Source organism: Taeniopygia guttata, chromosome 1, assembly GCF_048771995.1.
Source record: "Taeniopygia guttata chromosome 1, bTaeGut7.mat, whole genome shotgun sequence".
In the NCBI taxonomy this organism is placed as follows: domain Eukaryota; kingdom Metazoa; phylum Chordata; class Aves; order Passeriformes; family Estrildidae; genus Taeniopygia; species Taeniopygia guttata.
The window spans coordinates 400934-423413 of record NC_133024.1 but is presented as its reverse complement, the minus strand read 5'-3'; the positions used below and the strand labels follow the sequence as shown (position 1 = coordinate 423413).

General features: G+C 40.0%; 2 protein-coding genes across 6 annotated transcripts in view; one reads left to right on the top strand and one right to left on the bottom strand.

Annotated features, from left to right (window-relative positions):
* The window catches only part of LOC100221041 (cell cycle control protein 50C-like), a 45996-nt gene that overhangs the window by 9159 nt on the left and 14357 nt on the right, over nt 1-22480 (top strand). For 2 of the 5 annotated variants that reach the window (XM_072931483.1, XM_072931566.1), the window contains exon 8: nt 10520-10672. In XM_072931483.1, coding sequence (XP_072787584.1) covers nt 10520-10562 — 43 coding nt within the window. In that variant the 3' untranslated portion in view covers nt 10563-10672. Of the gene's footprint in view, nt 1-2457; nt 2793-6448; nt 6650-10519; nt 10673-14054; nt 22466-22480 lie in introns of those variants that run through there. The other 3 variants (XM_072931591.1, XM_072931615.1, XM_072931534.1) reach the window with 3 other exon arrangements.
* DCBLD2 (discoidin, CUB and LCCL domain containing 2) overlaps nt 2820-22480 on the bottom strand; it is a 37281-nt gene continuing 17620 nt past the window's right edge. Inside the window, exons 5-15 of the mRNA XM_030285694.4 lie at nt 21980-22052; nt 19713-19846; nt 19034-19074; nt 16728-16943; nt 15016-15140; nt 11051-11198; nt 10478-10648; nt 9410-9503; nt 8985-9034; nt 7950-8087; nt 2820-6865 (exon numbers count right to left, since the gene is read on the bottom strand). Coding sequence (XP_030141554.3) covers nt 6423-6865; nt 7950-8087; nt 8985-9034; nt 9410-9503; nt 10478-10648; nt 11051-11198; nt 15016-15140; nt 16728-16943; nt 19034-19074; nt 19713-19846; nt 21980-22052 — 1633 coding nt within the window. The 3' untranslated portion in view covers nt 2820-6422. The remainder of the gene's footprint in view (nt 6866-7949; nt 8088-8984; nt 9035-9409; nt 9504-10477; nt 10649-11050; nt 11199-15015; nt 15141-16727; nt 16944-19033; nt 19075-19712; nt 19847-21979; nt 22053-22480) is intronic.

Below are 22480 nucleotides of genomic sequence, written 5' to 3'. Positions count from 1 at the left end.
AGCTGAGAGCTGGAGGGCATCCAATCACTTATTTGCATTTTTTTCAATTACGGTTCAATAGAAATCCTAAATAAAAAGCTCCTTTAATGCAAATTATTTTAGCAGAACCATGTACCTAATTTAACTATTAGGCCAAAATTGCACTGTTACCTACCCTATGTGAAAGTTCACATGGTCTTATATGACACAGAATGGTAATTTATTGTCAATAAAAAACAAAGCACCAGAAAATCCATCCATTTAAAGTGAACATTGCAGCTCATGAATAGGGTCATCAATTTTTATGTTTCATGTTCAGAATTTTACACATTAAGGACTTATTTCTAGTTTCACAAAAAGAAGGAACAGCACTGAAGAATTTAGGTCAACCATACCATGGTAGGTGTGAATTTTTTTAAATGGTTTTTCTGTTGCAAAAGTGCAAGTGGAATAAAAACCACTTTCAATTACTTTCATAAGTATTTTGTGCCTTGCCTCTCTCCTAAAAAGCCTTCTCACTAGCAGAAGAAAGAAATCACACAGTGGAATAGGAGAAGGGGATGTGGCACAGGGAGGCTGCAAGCCACTGTCAGTGCATCTGCTTTTGGGGGTTGGGCATCTGGTGGCCTGTGACAGATGGCCCCTGCTGAAGGGGTTTGCAGCACAGAAGGTGCAGTTTCCTTGGAGTTCTGCTTTGTAGCTGAGCCATGAGCAGCAGAAGGGGAGCTGCTCTAGTTCCCAGCCCAGCCTGGAGGACAGTCCTGCCCCACCAGTGCTTTGTGCTGACCAGGGAAGGTGCCTGGCCCCTCTGCTCTTCCTGCCCAGGGCCAGCCACCTCCTTCCTGAAGCTGTAGAAACAGGGGTCCTGAATTTCAGCCCTTGCACCTGGATCTGTCAGGAGCTGTGGAAGAACCGCACTCCTCACTGGGCTGGACAAGGCAGAGCATGAAGCAGGGCATGCATTATGCTTGAGGTCGTTAGTCTGAATCACTTTTAACAGAGGGACATGCCCTAAATCTTTACAGTCCTTTTGAAAATGTAATCCCATGCAGCTCTCTGGAAAGCCCTGATGGGATTTCCTGACAAAGCTGAACTTATTTCCTGGCTCCTATCAGACCATGGGATCTTCTTTATTTTTCTCTTTCTTTTTTATGTTTTTTTTTTTTAATTGTCTGAGAAAACTGACTTTCAAGAAATAATAGGGGTGGTTAGCTCACGATGCAATTGTCATTGATTTCATTTTTTGGTGAAGCATCTGGCAAAAGAGTTAGTAAAAGGAGACTGAATAATGAGGTATGTATTTCAATGAGTCAGTGTCTACCAGGAAAAAACACCTAGAAAACACAGCCCAGCAAGTAGTGTTTGCCTATTTCGTCCTAGAGGTTTTTGCAGCAACCTCTTCTCTTGAAATTTAGATTGCCTTCAAGCCCCTGTCTTCAAACAAGGCTTTCTGTTTTTCCAGAAGTTGTCCAAGTCTTTTGTTTATAAACCCAAAATCCCATTTTTCATCTTACTACAGCTTTAAACGTGCCTTACATCTTTCTGGTACCCTCTGACCAGTGTCCTTGGAAGCTGCTCCTTCAGCTCCAGCTGTTCCTGTTAGCTCTGAGAAGCTCTGCAGTGACTGCCTGGTTCAGGATGGTGCTGCCCAGACCAGAGCAACAGGAATGGCAGGTCTGATTAATTCCTCCCAGCAGACAGAATCTGCCTTGCTCAAAAGGGTGGAAAATCCTCTTTGGCTGCCTTTTGTGGCAGCGCTGCAGCCACGCCGTGGGTCTGCCCCGTGCCCGGGCTGGCACAATTGTACCTTCTCAAGAAAGTTTTGCAGGTGTGCTCCTCAGTGCCCACACTGGGAATGCTTCTCTATCTCCCTGAAATGGTTGTTGAATTTGTTTATGCTTCTGCTGCTGCCTTGTTCCTCTTCGTGCAGGGCTGGAACAGAAGTGAGAGGCTGAGCTGAAGGTTAGGCCCAGCCTAACCTAACAGAAAGATGGTAAAAGCCATCAGTAACTGCTCCTCATTGTGCCACGTCCCAGGTCTAATCTTCTGATATTTAAACATTAATATAAGTAGGAGTCCTTCATCCAGTTCATGTGCAATACTGTCATTACATGTGCAGAAAAATTGTTTCTTTTCCCAAGGTACCAGAGACAGCCTTGGTATGAACTACTGACTATGCAGAAGTTTCTGACAAAATTTATAGTCAAATTTAGTTTCAAATAGTTTAAAATTTATATCCCTTTTTAGATCAGAATTTGGTTACTGATCATGTGGTTTCAAAAAAGTGATAGTTCTGCATCTCCCCAAGTTGAGCCACACTGCATTTGATTACATTATTAACAATTGTTTTAATTCTTACCTAAGGAACAGACAACTCATAAAGATGACTGACACTGGACTGACACCATGTGCAGTAGAATTCTTTAGTGCTCATTTCCCCACCTGTTTTAATTGTGTGCATTTCTTTGATGTTTAAAGAGACATTTGAAGTGCCTGGTAGAGCAACAGGAGTTTCTTCCAGCTTGCAACGAGACCTTGTTGAACTCCCACTACATTGACTCATAAAATAGTAATTAATTATGCCTGAGTTCTTTGTATGAGGCACTGCAGTGCTGGAATTCATATGGAGAAGAGGAAGAAGCACAAGCAGCATCAGCTTTACTCAGTAACTGGCAATAACCATGTCTGGTTGAAGACTGCCCCAGCAGCCCCTCCAGCAGTGCAGAGGGATTGTGCTGACTGGGGACAGGACCTGCTGCCAGGAACCTCTTGGAGACTGGGCATTGCCAGACTGCAGATGAATTAGATACAAGGTATGTGTTAACTGCAAACATACTGAGTAATAGGTATGTACAATTTATTTAAAATACTTTTTAACATATAAAACCCCCTCACTATCTATACAGTCTAAGTCCTAGCAACATATACAAATACTGAGCAACTACAATACATGCTGAGGTAAGAACATACATTCTGGGAGAATACTCAAGCCAAACAAGATTGAAATACATTTTATACACGTCTTCACATACAAGAGAGACCCATGAAATGTACCTTTGCTTTATTGTACAGGGAAATTCTAATCTTAGTGTCATGCAATTTAAACCCAAACGTTACATGTTCAAATGTATCTTAGCCCTAGCAGAAAGCATGTCCAATGTCTGAAGCAAGAGCAAAGCCTGGGACCAAATTTCTTCCAAAAAGGGGCTTAAATTTTAAAAACTTCCATTTCTTTAACATGCTTTATGTTATGATAATGAAGTTGCACTATGTTTGCTAAAAAATAACCCACTGTGGAGAAATACAGCAGGTATTACAGTGGGAAATAGCTTAATTCTTACACCACCTTAGCCTTCAGTATCCACAGTTCTACCATTCCTGGTCTGCAGTAACAATTAAATCCAGGTGTGTTATTTATACTGACATCCGTTTATTTTTATGGTAGATTAATTTTTTTAAGCCTAAACTGGTACAGGTTGAGAACAGAGAGTATTCTTAAGTTGGCTATAGCTGTATTGTCACATCTTACTGGAAACTAACAACTTCCCACCCCTTGAAATAAAATCAGATCAGATACATATATTTTCAGTCACAGCTACTGCTGATAGCTAGGAATAGTCACTTATCTGTTTAAGCCAAACTACGACGATTGCAGACTAGTTTTGTCAGTCAGAAAAAGTTGCAGTAATCTAAAAGTACAATCATAGGCAGGAATTTGCTGTTCACAAATGGGTCTCATTTACCATCCTTACATTCACATTTAGGCTTAAGACACCAAGCTCTAAAACAAATAATTTAAAAATGTCATTCTCAGTGAATGAGAGTGAATGATCAGAAATTATAGAACTGGGCTTTAAGGTAGCACAGAGAATGTTCAGCATCTTTCTTGGTGCTAGGGACAGTGGGAATGAGCACATCCTCAGTGAGTTTGCCCACAGCACCAAGCTGTGAGGTGCCATCAGCATGCTGGAGGGAAGGGATGCCATTCAGAAGGACCTGGACAGGCCTGAGGGCTGGCACCTCCTGGAGCTGAACAAGGCATTGTCCTACACCTGGGTCAGGGCAATCCCAGGCTCACAGACAGGTTGGGCAGAGAAATGACTGAGAGGAGCCCTGCAGAGAAGGACTGGGGGGTGATGGTTGATGAAAAACTCAACATGAGCCAGCAGTTTGCTCTCACAGCCCAGAAAGCCAATGGGATCCTGGGCTGCATCAAAAGAAGCATGGGCAGAAGGGTAAGGGATTCTCCTCTGTTCAAGTGAGACCCTACCTGCAGTGCTGCATCCAGCTCTGGTGCCCCCAATATAAGAAGGACATGGAACTCCTGGAGCAAGTCCAGAGGAGGCCACGAGGCTGTGGAGACAGGCTGGGATGGCTGGGGCTGTTTAGCCTGGAGAAGAGGAGGTTGTGTGGAAACCTCATTACAGCCTTCCAGTATCTGAAGGGACCCATAGGGAAGCTGGAGAGGGATTCCTTGTCAGGAACTGCAGTGACAGGACAAGGGGAAATGAGTGGAGACTTGAAAGAGGGGAAGTTTAGGTTAGCTAAAAGGAAGAAATTCTTTACTGTGAGGATGGTGAGACACTGGAACAGGTTGCTCAAAGAAATTACGGATACCTCATCCCTGGAAGTATTCAAGGCCAGGTTCAATGGAGCTCTGATCTAGTGGAAGGTGTCCCTGCCCATGGCAGGGGATTGGAAGGAGATGATCTTTAAGGTCCTTTCCAACTCCAGCCATTCTGTGATTCTATGTATAACCATATTTTAGATGCTGAACAGGCCACAAGTGATTTTTGACTGCGGAGTTTATATACAGCCCCTGTGCAAAGAGATTTTCAGGGCTAAGTGAGGATGATGTACTGGTGCTAAGGCATGGTGGCAGCCCCCTGAATGGAGCCCACTGCAGCTCCATTCAGATGTTGTCCACAGCATTTAAGGACCTGGGCAGTAAACAAGGCTTTGAATTGCATCACAAACAAACAGTAACCCCTGAAGTCCATAAAATGGGCTACTGTGTAGGGAGGGGATCCACATGTACAAATTGATTCAGCATCCTTCCAATAGTGCTGTTAGAATAAAAATACAGCATTTTTATAGAGGGGTTTTCTTCTACTTAGGTAAGAAAGCTGTGCTTTTTTTTTCTAACAAGATAAAAAATGGCAAATATGCCTTTCAGACTGTTTTCATTTTGTGATTACCTAGCTAAAATGAGTTTACATTACCCCAGTAAATGACTGGCTGCAATGTTTTCATAGTACAGAACACTGGAACATTCAAAGGATGGCAATTCCAATAAATAAGTCTGAAATGGACACTCTTTGGAATAGCACTGGTTCTTTTGCAAAGGTTTTGGAATCTTTCATGCTTCTAATAAGAACAATCATAAAAAAGCCCTAAGGCTAAATTTGGCAGTTGTGCTAAAACGTACCATATGTGCTAAATGCATGTCTAACACAAACTGTGCACCATTAGAATATCTGTGCTTCCTTAAGCACTCACAAAAGTATGTACAAACCTTTTTTTGTATAAGCTCAAACCTGAACCCAGGACACTCTGGGGGAGGACAGGGCAAGACCTTTCTCAATTCAAGTCACCTCCAAGACCTGAATGCTTCTTGCACTGAGCATCAGGGAAGTCTGACCTGGAGGCAGATGATATTCAAGTAGCCCTCACAAGCATAGGGAATAATGTAAAAGCAGTAGCCAGGTAGTTTGCTTGTGTCAGTCTGTGCCTCCTAGATCCCTAGGAAGGAATACGACTGAGTGGCTTAAGAAGAAGAGGCAGAAAAGAGATAATATAAAACAGCAGCTTCTAGTTTTGGAAGGCTAACCTAACCAAAAAGGCAGGAACCTTCTGAGGAACACACAGCTGAAAACTGCCAAATTCTGTTAACAAAAGCTGAACTAATGTAATTCAGAATCAGAACTATTTTATGCCATGAAACTAAAGGGATTTTTGCCATCAGTCCTGATAGCAGCTTGTTAAGTCCAAAGTTGTGCAGACATTTTACAATGAAAAGAAGAATTTTAGAAGCTGTAGTGCTTGCACAGAAATTAAAAGCTTTGGGTATTGACATGGGTTTTTTTTTTCCCCAAAAATAGTACCATTAGGAAGAAATAACTGGCTTTTGCACTTAAGCTGTTTCTCCCAATTTATCATTCACATCTATGAATTACTGGAGCTAATTGTGAAGAGTTCTTCTCTCATGTCTGACAGACAATTGTACAGTAGCAATAAAAAAAGTCCACGGTTTTGCAGGAGACAAGCTGTTAATTGTCACACACCTTAAGGAAAAGCAGAATTACTGTTTTCCCAGACCTTTTGGTTCAACGTTGTATTATTTAAGACTAACAACACCAAATCAATGGAATTAAGAAAGTGAAGCTGTGAGCTTTAAGGAACTGGCTTTTAGAAACAAGCCATCATTCTACCTTACTCATGAGCTAACTTTGTTCATCCTTACTCACAGTGGGATGGGCCACGCTCTGTGGCACCTGGTACACAAGTTGGTCAGCACTGCCCGGCCCCGGCTGCCCCTTTGGTATATCGTACAGCGCCTGTGCTGAGGATGCACTGTCTGTCCTGGATAACAGTTTATTGCACGTTCCAACCAGTGGAGGAGCTTGATTCCCTGCAGCTTTGAAGGTGGAAATGGAAGGAGCACCAAGAGGTGTGCTGGGATGGCTGGACATGTCCATGATTATGGGAGTTGCGTACTCGGGTCCGGTTACGGGCAGTGGCTCAGCGTAGGCGTGGTAAACTTCTTGGATGGGGGAGTTGTAAGGGTCCAAGTCAGCGTAACTGGCTTCTTTTCCTTCCTCTGGTTTGAAGGTTGACCTCTGGTGAAGCGTGCCCACAATTCCCCCTACTAGGGGCTGAGCATATTCTGTGTTACAGGCACCAACAAAACAAAACACAAACACACTTACTGGGTAGTTTTACAGCGGCATCACATTAAATACAACCTGTCAATAGTCTCCCAGAGATCACTATCCTACATCAAACCAGTGTTCCATCTCTGTCCACCACTGCACCGCCAAAGCTTTGGAAAAGGATTCCTTTCCACCCAATAGGTAAAGCCATTGAGACAGCCAAAACCAAAACATCCCCACTTCTCAGGTTTATGCTTCTTCCCAGGTGGGCTGCAACTTCCCATGCTGCAAATCTCCCTGAAAATGTAGCTGACTGAAATCTTCTTCTATTTACATTAGATTTAAATTAAATTATTCTGCCTGGATCTGGATGAAAAGTGGTCCGTGGGGTAGAGAGTTTGCCCTTTGAGAGGGGAAGCCTGCATGTAGTCTGAGATGTTTTAGCTGAACAGATAATCCGAGTTACAAAAGCTGGAGGTAAAAAAAGCCTGACTATCTGGGTAAACACAGACAAGCAGCCAAACAAGAAAACTAATTCTGCCTGCAGTGAAGCTGTAATTCCTGCACATCTGCCCAATTCTGCCATCAGCAGGTAAGCGCAGAACCAAAGGCACAGTCAGTCACCCTCCTCCCACGCCTGGCTCACCATGGAAAGGGCATGTGCCACTATCCATAAACCCTCCTCTTCCAGGTCCCAAGTATGATTTAACCATATAAGTGAGGGTGGGGAATCAAATGCCACATTTCCAATTTGTGCATAAAAATACTATGATGAAATAATTTCCAGTGCATGAAAATATAACCAGAAGAATTCTTTCACCCTTCACGAGGTTTAAAAACAAAGAACCTTTCAGTTACTGCATTAACTTGGGCAAGTGTCTATCTATAGCACATGAAATGAGAGAACAGACACGAAGAAACCTGCATATTAAGAGATATGCCTACCCACAGAACTACTCATTTCTCCTCTGTACCCTCCAAAACCAGGAAATAACTAAATGTAGCCAAATTCTTTCCAAAAAGATTCCTGACATTTTTTGGGATATCATTCATATACATATATACATACATATATATAAAACATGGCCCACAAAGTACCTGCAGACTCTGTTTGCAACATTGTTGGGATTTCTCTTGCTCTTAGGTGACTGATTTCACTGCTGCTGTAGCGTACAGGAGTTTCTTCATGTTCTGCTGATTTGGTTGGGAAAAACTGCTTCATCCCTTTCCACCATCCTTCACATGGATTTAAAAAAAGCAAAATAAACCACCCAAGATTGCATATGTACTGTGTTTTAAGCTACTAAAATATTTTTCAGCACAGCTTGTATTTTGCTGAAGCAGGTAAAAGAATTAAATTATCACTCTTTTGAGTAACAGCCTAAGATGTCAGAGCTGTGAGCTATCAGAAACAGACATTTAGCAAATGAAAGTGATTAGAAAGGTTCATTTTCCAAAGGGCAAAACATACTTAAGATTACCAGTGAGCAGACACTGGTGTGCAAGTTTTCAACAGAGGCCAGAGAAGTGAAGCACAGTCACACAGCAGTATCAACCCAAGTGCTGCAGCTGCCCTTTGAACATGGGGCACAGGTGGTTGGTTTCAGGATCATTGCAAAGAGCTGCCTGGTGCAATTGTCTGATCTTAAGTTTGTGAGGCACAGGACAGTTAGATGGAAGGAAGATATACCTAAATCCCACATGCTTACTAGGGCAATGAAAACAAAACTTTTGAGCCAACTTATACACTAAGATGAAAGGTTTTTTCCCAGGACAAAAAAGTACCAAATAAATGGCTATCAAATGTATAGAGACATTCCTTATAAATTATTTTTCCCCCTCATGTTATATAATTAAAAGGTTTTCTATTTTGTTCACAAAAAACCCTGAAGTGGTCAGATCTAATAGGAGACACGACATTTACTATTTCTGAAAAAAATAAATTGGAGAAAGAAGCAGTACAATTAAGTTGGTCCAAAAAAGAAATTCAGTTTGCTATGCCTCCCTCAGTTAGCATTAGAAAAGCTTCTAAATGAAAACTAATGAAAGCTAATGAAAACTGTAACTGCAATCTGAAATATACATTGAACAAAAAAACACTGAGCAAATGGTTTCATAAAATCATTTTGTTACCTGCACGATCCCAGTAAGGTAAATCATATGTACCCTCAGTTTTTTTCTTGCTGTGAAAAAAAAAAAAGAGAAGAGGGGTTATTTTAACTAGTCTGCTTATCAAAAGATGCACTAATCAATGCTCAGCAACTATCACCTTGGCTGTAACTGGATCTCAAATTTAATGTATAAGCACCAGTAACATGGCATGCCATCACCAGTCTGCCGCTAACAGAGAAACCAGTTTTCAGTCAAAGTGCTTCCAATGAAAACATCTACAAAATGCTGTTTTGTCCTCACAAGTCAAGTGAATTTTTTCTCAGAAAGAATGCAATTCTTTCCACAAGTGCAGACCACAGAGTTCCCACAGCAATACATGCAGCATTTCATTCCCACACACCAGGCTAACATTCATGTAAAGCACTTTCATCCATCTATTCATTTACCGGTTTCTCCAATGCCACGCACAAACTAAGATAAGAATCAGAGTAGTGAAGACCATCACCAGCACTGGAACCAGAACTGCTGCCAATGCCACATCTGAAAGCCATTAAATTAAGTGGTGTCAGACAGAAAGAGCTTCTCAAAAATCAGTTTTTGATTTGAAAATTACTTGGGTAGAGCACACAGTTTTCACATTTAGTGTCTATCACACCAGATCCCAGCTAAGCTACTCTGCTGGATGCTCCCACAGCACAAAATTCAATTAACATTTGGCTCTTCTACATGCATGCACAGCTGGTGGTTTTTGCAGGGGTTTTCATCAAAATCAACCAGTTTGTTTTAATATATGGTTTTCCTGTTACAACAATGTATTCTGTTATTTATGCAGAAAATCCCTTAGTGCCACCATGTAAGTTCAAACCTCGTTTAAGAAGTAAATTCCACAGTACCTTAACAGTTAATCCCAATCAGTCTGTGCTGGTTCTGTGTGTGATCCCGTCCCCTGCCATTCAAAGGACACTTCAGCAGTGCCCATATCTGCAGTGATTTTGCTCCCTTTTCTGACCATTGTCTTTGATAAACAAAATGATTATGCCAGGTGACATTTTTCAAATTTCATGTCAAAAAGACTGCTCCAGAAAAGATTTGATGTATCAAAGGTGTTTTGTTCTAAGAAAGTATTAAATAAATCAGTTCCCCCGGTTAAATCAGAAGGGAAATCCAAGTTCCAATTTCTCCTTCTGAAAAAGTTGGTTCAGTGATTAAAAGTTGAACACCATTTGAACAGGTTCTGGAAGATGGAACTATTATATATCTATAAAATATATATTGTATGTACGATTATATTACATATATTACTTGGCAGATTGGTTTTGATTCTTCATGCAGCATGCAACTGCACATCTTTTGTCATATATGTATATAATAACTGGTAAATATTAGAAATAAAATATTGATAATTTGCTGCAATTTGTTAAGTTTTGAGAAAATTTCAATGCAGAAAGCATATTTAATATATGCCAAAGCACTGTAAGGAGTTCCAAACATTTCTACTGTTTAATGGTGGATACCTTTGGTTACACTTGGAGTCACTGTAGTGTTTTTTATTTCAGGTGTGAAAGTTGTTTTATCTGTCTGCAGAGAAGTCTTCACTGAATGAATGAATTCATCCACAAAGTCAGCATTCTTCTCATCATTCTTGTTCCGAGGTGGTGCTGGAAAGGTGATTTTAGGAGCACGACCTTCAGAAGAAAAGAATGTATAAGGTAAGTTCTTTGAAGGGCTAGTTTTCCATATCTCCTTTTCAGGAGAAGACAGCTGGAACAGTTTGCTATAAAGCTTTTGTTCATGTTAAATAATGAAAATACACATACCCTCTCCCCTCGCGAATGAATGATATGGAAAGCAAGTGATTGGCATCTTTTGACACACTTATTTTGTAAATTCAGTATTTTCCAGGGTAAGTGTAATAAGTTTTGGATAACCTCAGAAATACCAGCTAAAGAAGGATTGTGCGGCCAAGAAGTACTTCAGACTCACTGAAAATATACCCACGATATAACTTTTAACCTTAGTAATTTCATTTACAACCTTAATAGTTTCACTTCTTATCTTGCACAGCTGAAAGTTTTCAGTTGTCTTACCTATACTAAACTGACATCCTAGCAATTCTACTTTCATTGCAATTTTCTGGTGCCATTTTACGGGGTTAATCCTAAAAAAACGTGCAATAATAGGTGGAATGAAATTATTGCGAACTTCCTGGTACAATTCAGTATTCCCTTGAAATATCTAGAAGAGGGAAAAAAAAAGAGAGAAACATTATGTTCTACAAATACAACAGCAACAGAGTAAGTACTACCAATTTTGATGTTTTAGTTAGGAAGAATAAACAGCAAGGGATTGAATTCACCCCAGAACAGTGCTGCTGCCTGCACTTGTCCACTCCCTTGGCCCCATTACATTTACAACTAAATAAAAAAAAGAAATGTGTGTGCACATGTATGCACAGTTCAGAGTAAAGGTACATTGGGATATCCTCCTGATGCTCCCCAGGTACAGCCTGCTGTTACACACGTCTCACGTGTTCATGGCACAGAGTCATTCTAACTCCTTCTTGGTATTTTACACTTACTCTTCAAATATAGATGGATAGCAAGGAGCTGTGGCACTGTGCAAGCTGGAATTAAGGGGTGCCTTCACACAGCCCAGCAGTTCAGCACAGCCTGGCTGAGGATGGTATTCATTAGAAAGCACTGGAGGCACCCTCAAGTGTGTAACCAACCACACTGTCCTCTCGTGGCTGCAGCCTATAAGTGCTCAGCCACAAATAGGAGAATTTGGTTCAGAATGTGAAAGCTCTCCTCAGTCTCACACTGAGCCATGAGGTTCTGCAAGAGAAGGGTGCAGACTTTGTGTGGGGGATAAGCTCAAGCTGGTCCTTCACTGCCATCCTTGCACACACAACAAATGTGACAACACACAACGAGTCTGTCTCAAGTTTAAAAGCAGTGAGAGGAGTCCCTGTGAAATTCAGTGTAAGCACACTGACAGATTTACAGCCAACCATGGGTTTTTCACCCCCAAGCTGCTTAAAACAATACAGCAGCTTGGCCCAGTACTCCAACCTTCCCTCTCCTTCAGGAAGAGTGGTTTGGCACCATATCTTTTGGTAGGAAGTGAGCTGCCTCTCCATGCTAGTGCACAGCAGTGGGGCTTTGGCCCTGCACGTGCACGTGCACGTGGAAATCTGTGGTGCTGCTGCAACACAGGTCACCACTGGCATGACAGTAAATGACTTCTTTCTTTTGAAGCACTGATACAGACACTGCAAATCATGGTGGATGCAATGCAAAACAGAATTATGGCACATGCCTGAAAAAGTCAGTATTACAAGGAGTTTTCTTTGCACTCGCACTGCTTGGTAAGCAACAAAGCACATTCTTAAAGACAAGCACTGCATTGTGCAACAGCTGAATGTGTCTGCATAACATGGAGCAGTCAAGAGCTCTTAGCACATCTCTGATCAATACAAATCACTGCTGTTTCAATCCTGATACACAAGAGAAGAGATTTCTGTATTGCACTGCTGAGTTTTTGAACAAAATGTCTAGAATATCCCTAGAGGCCTGAAATAATTATTCTAGGAAACTATCAATTCCAAACAAATCCCTGCTCTGAATTTAAGCTTCTTGTTCTTAAATATATTCAGTAGCAACAAATGAAGACACAGTAAATGCAGGGGCAAGCCTATGATGTTATTTCGGAAATAAATTAATAACACCAAGCAGTTGAAGTTCATGTGCCCACAGCAGACTGGGTTCCAATTTACAGCCACTTTTCCCGAACTACTTTCTTTTTTTTTTAATGACAGGTTTGTAGCTACAGATCTCACCAATTAATTTTTTGTGTTGGTAAGGATGCAAGTGAGAAGCCAAATAGAGAGGTGACTTCCTGAGGGGATGCACCCAGCCTGAATTGTTGCACTGTATCCTTGCTCATGCTGGGCCTGCCAGAGGCCAGCACCAAAAGAAGGCACATCTGGCTGCCCAAACAACACATGCAGATGTTACAGATGCCCAGCTCTGAAAGTTGAAGCTCATATCAGGTTTCTGAAGCTGAGCATGTAACAGAAAGGGCAAAAAGAATCAACACCAACTATTACCTTCAAGAAAGATTAACAGTAAAGATTTTTACTCCAGGCTTTTATCAGTCAAGCTTTTGATGTCGTGTTACAGAAGTAACTTAACTTTACCTGTAGCTCTGTATTTTCTGTTACCGTAAATTTTGCATTTAAAAAAATTTGCTTCTGAGCTCAATACAGCACTAACTTTTTAATGAGAAATCACTCTCATATTCTTTTTATTATCAAACTCTTTCCATTTTCCTCTGTGCTGTTAAACAAAGCTTTTCCAACACCACAACTCTCATTTGTCCTTTTCCCCCAATTCAAGCATTTACTCATTTTTTAATACATGATAAGCTAAAACTTTTTCTTGAGTACTGCCAAATCTCTAAAAGGTATTTGCAAAAAAGACTACAGGAAAATCTTGGAAAAGCCTCTAGTCTCCTGAAAAATGTTAGGAATTCCAAACATGTTTCAAAAAAACAGGGACTATCACCTCCCAGCTGGTCTGGCATGTTAAAAGGGAGAAGCCTGCAAGCAGATGCATCCAAAAGCAAATCTGTATCAAGTGAAGTGACGGCAGAGAGAGAGAAAATCTGCCATTTTGATGTAGAAAAACAGAACCATTTTTTTCTGTCATTTAACTACAGCTGCCAGCTCCTGGGTACATATGATTCTTCATGCCCTGTCCCTTATTGACACACAGAGCACAAAGAAAGATCTATTGCCTGTAATTTCAGACTCAACAATTTGTTTCATTTCATGAGCATGCAAGAGGAACAATGTGCTCAAATTCAAGGCAATAACTGAAAAGTTTTTTAAAGAAAATTGTCAAACCCGCACTGAAGCCTAAATCTAGGCAGCTTGATAACTGGGACCTTATTTTATGGCCAGAAGAGGGCACTCAAAACTAGCAAAATATGCTGGTTTTCCCCTTTTTTTCTTGAATACTTCACAACAACAGTCACTTTAGTTCACATGTAGGCTCAGACCCAACAGTAAATTCTCATTCTCTCTTCCAGGAGTTTCCTACTGCAATTATGTTCAGTGTTCAAAAATCTCTCAACAAACTTCAGCCTTTTACTTCAACAGGATGATACATACCCCCTTGAAACATGCTTAACCCAGAGTAAATACATGACCAAGGACAGCCAAAGTGACCATCCTTAAAACCTGTTTCTAAAAAACTACCAGACTAGTAGTTAGTTACATGTGCTTAATACCACAGGCCTATAGAACCAAGATAGAGTACATCCAAGGATTTTAAGAAAAAGAAGAAAAATATAGTTCCAGTCACATTACTAAGAATCTTGTCATTTCTTTAATAAAATCTGATCTGAGCCACTGGGAAGACATGAATTTTCTCATTTTTACTGTCTATTAAATATTGCAGAGTTATAAACATGGGGAAAATAAGATTATCTTGCTGCTAACATTAGGGCCTTTCCTGTGTGGCAAAACATTTGCAATCTGAACATACCCCTCCTTCTGCTAGGGGGGTTCTCTTATATAAGAAACTTAACAGTATTTAGTTAAAAACTAAGATTGACAGAAACATTAGAAAAAAATTATACAACCCATAATATTTATTCTGTAACCATAAGAGGATAAGAAAATAAAGCTTAATTTTAAAACATATAACTTATTTTAAAATAAATAGAATTTTTCTTGAAGAGATGCAGTACCAGAAAACGTACCACCAGCAACAGAAGTTTCTTGTATAGAATATTGTCTCCCCAAATAAATAATAAATCAACAAATAACAAAGAATAAAGAATAAAAATAACATCTGAAATTTAGAACTGTTCAAATCCTTACATATTTGCATATTACCATATTTTCTTCAGTTTATCAGCTGTTTACAATTCAAAATACGACTGACAATGAAAGTTATTTAATGATTTCTCACCATACCAAAATGACTTGTATTTACAACTGTGAAATCTCCTTAGAATATACCTAGAAAGCATGTGGTATTTTTACCTTATCTTTACCCATGCCAGGTTCTCTGTACACTGTCCACTTCTGTGCATCATCACTGTATAAAATTCTGTAGGCTGAGACATAATAGTAGTGCTCTGCTAAAGTTGATCCAGTAGTTATAATACCTGTGAAAATTGAGGCACCCAGTTAGGACAAAAAACTGGTACCACTTTGTAAAAATTAACAGATCAGTTCTTGAATCCAGAGAGTCTTAACTGGTCCAGTTGACTTCAAGAAGTTTATCCAAAGTGCCAGGGTCTGAGTCTTCCACAGTGACTGAAACTTAGTAAACTTATTTTATTTACTTTGTATTTTAATTTTCATGGTATAATCTTGTAAAGCCCTTCCCCTCCACCCCATTCCTTGATGGAAACAGCCCCTTCATTTGACCACAGCTCACTGCTGTCTCCAGCTGCTGACACAGCTCTTCCCTGCTCTTGTACTGCCAACCAAAAAGCACCACTGAAAGAACTGCAGATTCCTACAGCTGACGCTGCAGCACAGCTCACACAGCAAAGCTGTTTCGGAAAAGCTGGTTAGCACAGGAATTAGAGGAGTAATGCAAAATCCAAGGAGTCCCCAGGGAGGCAACAACAAAGGCCACTGGTAAATCCAAGTTGCTTAATGACAGCAAGGCATGCTGCTGATAGCAGGGTGTGCAGCTGAGGGTACAGAGACCAACTCGGGCATTTTGGAACGAGACAAACAGAAACTGATCAGCGGAACACGTTTCACAATAGCCTCAAAGCCCCGGACGCTATGAAACACTCCATCTAAATCCAATTTAATTTTGATTTACATCAGATGACAAACATGTCCATTAGCAACAGCAAATCACCTCTGAAGGATTAAACCAGGAAACACTAACACTGGCACTGAAGGTACAACAGCTGCACAGCTACCCTGGAGATTAAAGCCGAAATGTCAAGGCCTCACAAGGATTAAACCCAAAATGCCAACACCTCAGTGCTTCCCTACTTGGAACGGGCAAGGCTGCAGTCCACGGAAGCTGGTGATCATGAGCTGGCTGCTCATCTCAGAACGGACAGCAAACTATCCAGAGCAGCCAGGGAAACAGCACCTCCAGCTGTGTCTGCACATCAGCACGGCTGCTAAAACCAGCCCTGTGTGAAGGAGCAGGGCCAGACCCAGAGCCTGGCCTGTTGCTGGAGTAAGGCCAGCAGAGACTGCTGGCTGGGGGGCTGCAGTCCCCAGCTGTGGGCCCAGCCCCACTGGAAGTGAGGAGGTGGAGGGCAGGCTGCCAGCTGTTCTCCTGTGTCTGCTGCCTCCTCACACTGCATTGGAAATGCTCCTTTCCCTGCTGCTGGATTCGCTGCAGCCTTGACAGGCACTAGGGAAAACCAAAGAACACAAGTCAGTACACCTGCACCAGAGGTACCACTGGGCTGAGCTGACTGGATTTTGATCTGCATCTCCAAGGAGACAATGAGCAGGAAAAAGGATGAATCAAGGATCCAATAAAACCACAGGAAACACTTCAACAAATTCTGATGGAAGAGATGTCTTCTACTACGAAACTACAACTCTTCAGCTCCAGGCTCCTCAGTGTATTAGCTAGAACATGGAAGTAAATTAAGTGTAATGACAATTAAGTGCCACCTGAGCTTTATCTAAGGCCCAGCACTGGAAAAAAGGATATCAGTAACCAAAAGTTTTGAATGCTGCTGAGAAGCCACATCAGATTCACTTACCTGTTATTTTCTTTTCTTTATTCAAGTCAACCTGCAACCACTGATGTTCATCATTGATAAAAGCAGCCCAAGGAGGTCCAATCCTTTTTAGTCTGGCATTTTCAGGTTTCCAAATGTTTACTTGTCCTGTTTGGTTAGGCCACTCAAGAGTAGATGATGATGTGATGTGGGAATCAGGAATCACCCCAGACTCCATCCCCAGTGTCCCATAGCAACCTGAAAAACAGAAAAGGCAAGGATTGTGAATGAGAACTGAAGTTATGCTGCTTGAATTTTAAGACTTTACATGCAAATATTAAATTGCCATCTAAATTTTTTCCGTAACAACAATACCAACAAAACACACTGTCTTTTGCTCTCTAACAGGGATGCTAGAATCAAACTAGTCACGAGAATGCCATGATTTGTGCCTGTTTCAAGAGTAATGAGGATATTCTGTCAGTCACCACTCACACAGAGCACTCAAAAAGAAGCACTGGGGAACCAACCTGCATGGTCTGAGTATCTCTTGTTGATGCAGGAATGGGAAACATGCTACTGGTTCATTAGTTCCTTTCTTGTTTCTGTATAACTTCTTGGCTTTTTAAACCAACCCCAGTATCACAGTGTTAATTTGAACAAAACCAAAGCATGTAGGAAGTCATGTCATAATACTGGCCTTGAGCTCAAACACATCCTTGAAATTGGTTACATTTTTCTGGTCACCACTCTTATTAAATGTTTCTTCCCATGTTGCCTTTTTTTGGTGGCTGAAAAACATCTCCTAAATTCAGGGCTAAATTTCTTGTTCTGTAATACCAATGGTTTTCCCCTCTCACATGCACAGTCCCCAGAAGTATCAGCAGAGAGCAATCTTTGCCTTCAGTCAGGCAGGCTGAACATAGCCTAGCTTCCCTTCTCCTGTGAACTCCCCCTCTTCCTGCAGCCCTTCTGCACCAAGGTGAGCACTCATCCCTCAAGGAAGTTTACGTGTGACTGGATCCCAGAGGAAGTCTTGCCCATGTTCTGTGAGATGGCATTAGTAGTTGTATGTCACCTGCCACAGCACAGGATCACTTCACTAGGGGAATCCTTTCCCTCATCAGTCATTTTCCATCTAACATGCTGCCACTTGGAAGCAAACCAATGCCTTGGTCTCTAAATACCTGCCACATTCCACTCTTTGCTCTGTGATGCTTCAGGCAATTTCTTCCAAGTCTCAAAGTCAGGCAGTTCTTCCTGTATAAGTGGTCTCATCTTCCTCTGCACTGACCATGCCTCTAACATCAATAACTTGCTCCTCTACTTCATACCAAGTCATAAAACCAACTGCAACAGCAGGAATACCTAGGATCTTCACCACAGTCTGATAAACCTCACTTGAGAATACTACAGGTTTTTTTCCCCTCACCTAACTCCTAGGCAACCCAACTATAGACATTTTAATCTAGATTTGCATCTTATCTCTAGCATATTCAGTAATTTCTTACATGTCACTGAAGTCCACAAAGCCTAGATCAGCATATTGTCCTATCTCTTCCAATTTCCAGGCCATTTAATTACTTTCATACACACTATCAGATCACATTGTGCATGACAAAAACGCCCAGCAAACCCTGCCTGGATCAGTGTGTTTAATATTCTTGAAGCATAAGGACACTAGATATGTAATTCCTTCTCTCAGCTCTTGCAGATGCCTGAGAAATAATTTAATACTATGTGCATTACATTTTCTAATTTTTGCTTATTTATACATTTCCATCACCAAACACTCCTGCCCATCAGATTTTTGTCTTTATATCACCATTCACTGTGTCTTTTATTTATCTATTACGAAAAGCATTTGTTTACTTTTGAGAAGTATGTGCATGATTTCCCCCCCTTTCATTTTTTAACTTTATGAAAAACAGACGTGATAGTTTTATGGTTTTTACTTTGTTATTAAAACAGTTAAAGAGACTAAGGAAAGGCCACGCATTATTTTCAACATCCACCCAAAGATGGTATTTAAAGTGACTTACAGAAAAACTAACTTCCACTTATGAAAAGCTTAGCTTCCACTACAGCTGATTTATTTAATTAGCCTGAAAGAATCTCTTTCTGCAGATAAGCAAGGCTTACTTGAAACATCACTGTACCTATAAATTAGTGATGATTAATCATCAAGTTGAGATAGTAATATCAAAAATATACATTACTGAAGAATGCAGTAAAAAAAGGTCTCACAAATAAGAACCAAAATAAAGAAATCAAATATCTGCACACCTACTTCTATTCACAAATTTTTCATGAAAGTAGTAACATGTAATACATGTGGTAACACTTACCACTGGTCTTAAAGGTGAAGAGACTTACAGACAAGGGTCCCCTGCAGAGAACAAAAGATGATGTTTTGCAGCACCCAGTGAGAAAAATTGAAACAAACTGTCTTCAATTATTTTTCTTGTCTGACTGCATGCCACTGAAACCTATGCACATGTGCCTGAATAAGCACTCAATGATTAACACATCCTGCCAGCAAATTGCAGCACTTGCAACACAAACACCTTCTCAAATGAAATCCAGTCCAGGGATACTGGGTTAGAGACTTTCAAACAAACATCTACCCAGCAAAATGCAATTCTTCATTGAACTGCTTTCTTTTCAAATTAAGCTAGTCCTAGTCACACAAACCTATCTCCTGTGATTGCTTTGATTTGTGGGACTTGAGCTACAGTGACAAGCTACACTCTTTTCCTGAAACTGAAAAGCTGCCATTAAATTACTGTCTTTCCACAGACAGTAGGAATCTATAGCCAAGAAGATAAAAACTCCTTGCAGAATTTGGAAAATTAAAATTTCTGGTCTAGAGATTAAAGATATTTGGTAAAACAATTACACTACAACAAAAGTGTGAGAAACTTGGAGAAGAGAACCTGTTCAAGGAACATATAGCTTCACAAGCTGAAATTAATCCTACAATGAGACACTACCAAGACCTAAGGAAATTATACTAAATACACTTACACTTTTGAGGTGACATTGTTAGCCAGGGACCCTTCATAGTATGGAATGCCCTTGCTGATCACAACATTAATTTGACCACCCAGAGTATTTGACACGACGCCTGCATGAACACCAGCCATACAAAGTGATGATGACTTGAAGAAAGGAGGAAAAGAAAACATTTCATACTACTAAGTGAATAAATTAAACACCACACCATATATTGTAAATGCTACACTGTCTTAGTTATTACTACATTAAAATACCATTATTAGTTAACTGTTATCTTGGTTATTTAGAAACTGTTCATTTTTATTTATTATTGAATTTATCAAAATACAAGAAGAGGGCCCTACATTTCAATGTGTCCTCACCCAGATGTATTAAGAATGTAACTGTTGTAATTAAATAACCTCAAACCAACACCAAGGTGAATCAGTCTAAAAAAAGCCAGACAGCCAGGCTCAGGCTATAATAAATTGTATTAGACAACAAAAGAAGTAAATATATAGAAAACCTTTTCATAGAAAGCACATTTAAAGCATGTTTGTTTATTTTCTCACAATTAAGGGGTGAGGCACTGCAGCTGTTGTAGCTTTTAGCCAAGGGGTTGTATTTTTTATCATAACTTGTGGTTAAACATGGTTTAACCATCCAGCACTCTGATCCATGTAAAGCCACAGTAATACATGCATACAACTCATCCTAAACAAGTCAATTATGTAAGTCAGTGGAGATCAGTAGTAAAAAATGATTTTGCAGGGTATCACGTTTTTGCCTTTTCTCCTTGGATGACAGAACCTGCTAACAAATGCCACAGTGACACTTCTCTGGCTTGCAGGCTACAGGTGCCACAGTGAGCAGCCCTCATTGCACCAGTTCCATCGGGCTTGCACATCCAGCAGGTCTGGGATCAACACAGCTCCCCTACCCACTAAAGTAAGAGCATGGGATTCTGTAGGAGATGCAGCTCTCTCCTCCCTGCTCACCAGATGTCAGCAGTAAGAGCTCCAAGCCCTCAAGGACTTTGAAGGTTACAGTCTCACAGAAAAGAATCAAGATTTTGGGTATTTTTTAAAGCAGCAAACAGTTCCTGTACATTTGAAAGAGATGCATGAGAAACCTCAACCAGAAATTTGGTTTAAAGTGCTGGACAATTTCATTTTCTTCCACATAGCCTGACTTCTGGGAAATTCTCTCCCTTTTTTCAGTGATAAAGTATACAAAAAGAAAGTCACAGGACATTTAATTCCTTAAATTTCCTTAGGAAAAGGTTTCATTTTTCTCCATAGAAAACAATTATTCCAGATTTTGGCAAAAAAAAACTCCCAACAAGCAGAACTCCTACAGATGCCACAAATTTGTGAGGCAGAGAATCAATTTCATCTTGTTACTAGCTACAAAAATTACCTTGCAAACACTTAGTGAGGACTTACTGGGGACCAGAAAATGTAACACAATTACTCTGTGGTGACATTTTTACATGGGTGTGATTATTTAAGCAAGAGGCTTGGGATTTAGAAATATTTGGGAAAAAAAAAAAAACAACTCAGACATGGACATTTTAAGTATTTTAGTATTTAATACTAAAATCTTTGGTTACTAACATTTTTACATTGTCTTACCTCTGTGCTAGATCTAAGGGCTTATTAAAAGAGTATTTTTAGATAGAAACCAGGAATTTAATATAATTTTTAGTAGACTGCTAGCAAAATTATAATCACTTAAAAATAAACAAAGTGAACATCCTCCCATTCTATGGCAATTCATTAATTGACCTGCAAAGGCTTACATTAGAAAAATACTGTATAGGATTTTACAGTGTCTTAAGGAAAAATGCTCACATTATTAAAGATGCTCACTACCAATTTACAGAACTACTGTTACAGTATTAAATTTGTTTTGCAAATTATTTTATAGCTGCTGAGCATAAACAGTATTTCATCTCTCAATTGTAACAAAAATTAGATAACCACTAAGACACTGCTGAAAGAGGCATTACATTGTCAAAAACAAGAGGACATCATTAAAATAAACTAGTTCTTTCTTTATTAATCTCAATTTCCCAGCCTGAGAAAACCAACTAAAAGAAAACAGGAGCCAGAAAAAACCCCACTCTTTTGATTGATCCACCCTTCTCTACAGGACTTATGAAAGTACTTGAGACTCCACTACACTTCTCCACTTCTTAGAGATGGCAACATCTGAAGCACCTGTATTTAGCACCAGTGCCAAAAACTGAGTACTGTGTTACTCACTTTCACGAGGTACATGGTATTTTTACTTACATCTCTGTATCCATGAGGAATAGTGCCTGAAATATCAGCAAAAGGAATCACACATCCAGCTGGACAATACTTACTGAAAGAGAACAAAATATCAAGTCAGGACTTGCATGCAAATCTCAACACTCTTACTGTTATAAAAAAAGTTATGGTTTTGATTTACAATACTCTGCTATTCAGGTATCACTATGTAATGATATCTCCTAATTGAAGACCTATCAAACCAGACCGAAAATACTCACAAGTCCACAACAGGAGAAGAGACATTTAAAAATGTTTTGAAATAAGTCTCAACTGAAAGTACAGTTCCAGTCTCAATATGATGAGCTAATAATGCCAGCATTTTATAATATGAATACTACATGGCTCCTGTAAATTCAAAGTCAGATAAGTAACAATACTAATAATTTTATTTTATGAAAAAGAGACCTGCATATCTATTTGTTTTGCACCCTTAAATAAAGCATCTGAAAATATTGCTATTTTTAACAGCTTTTGGCAATG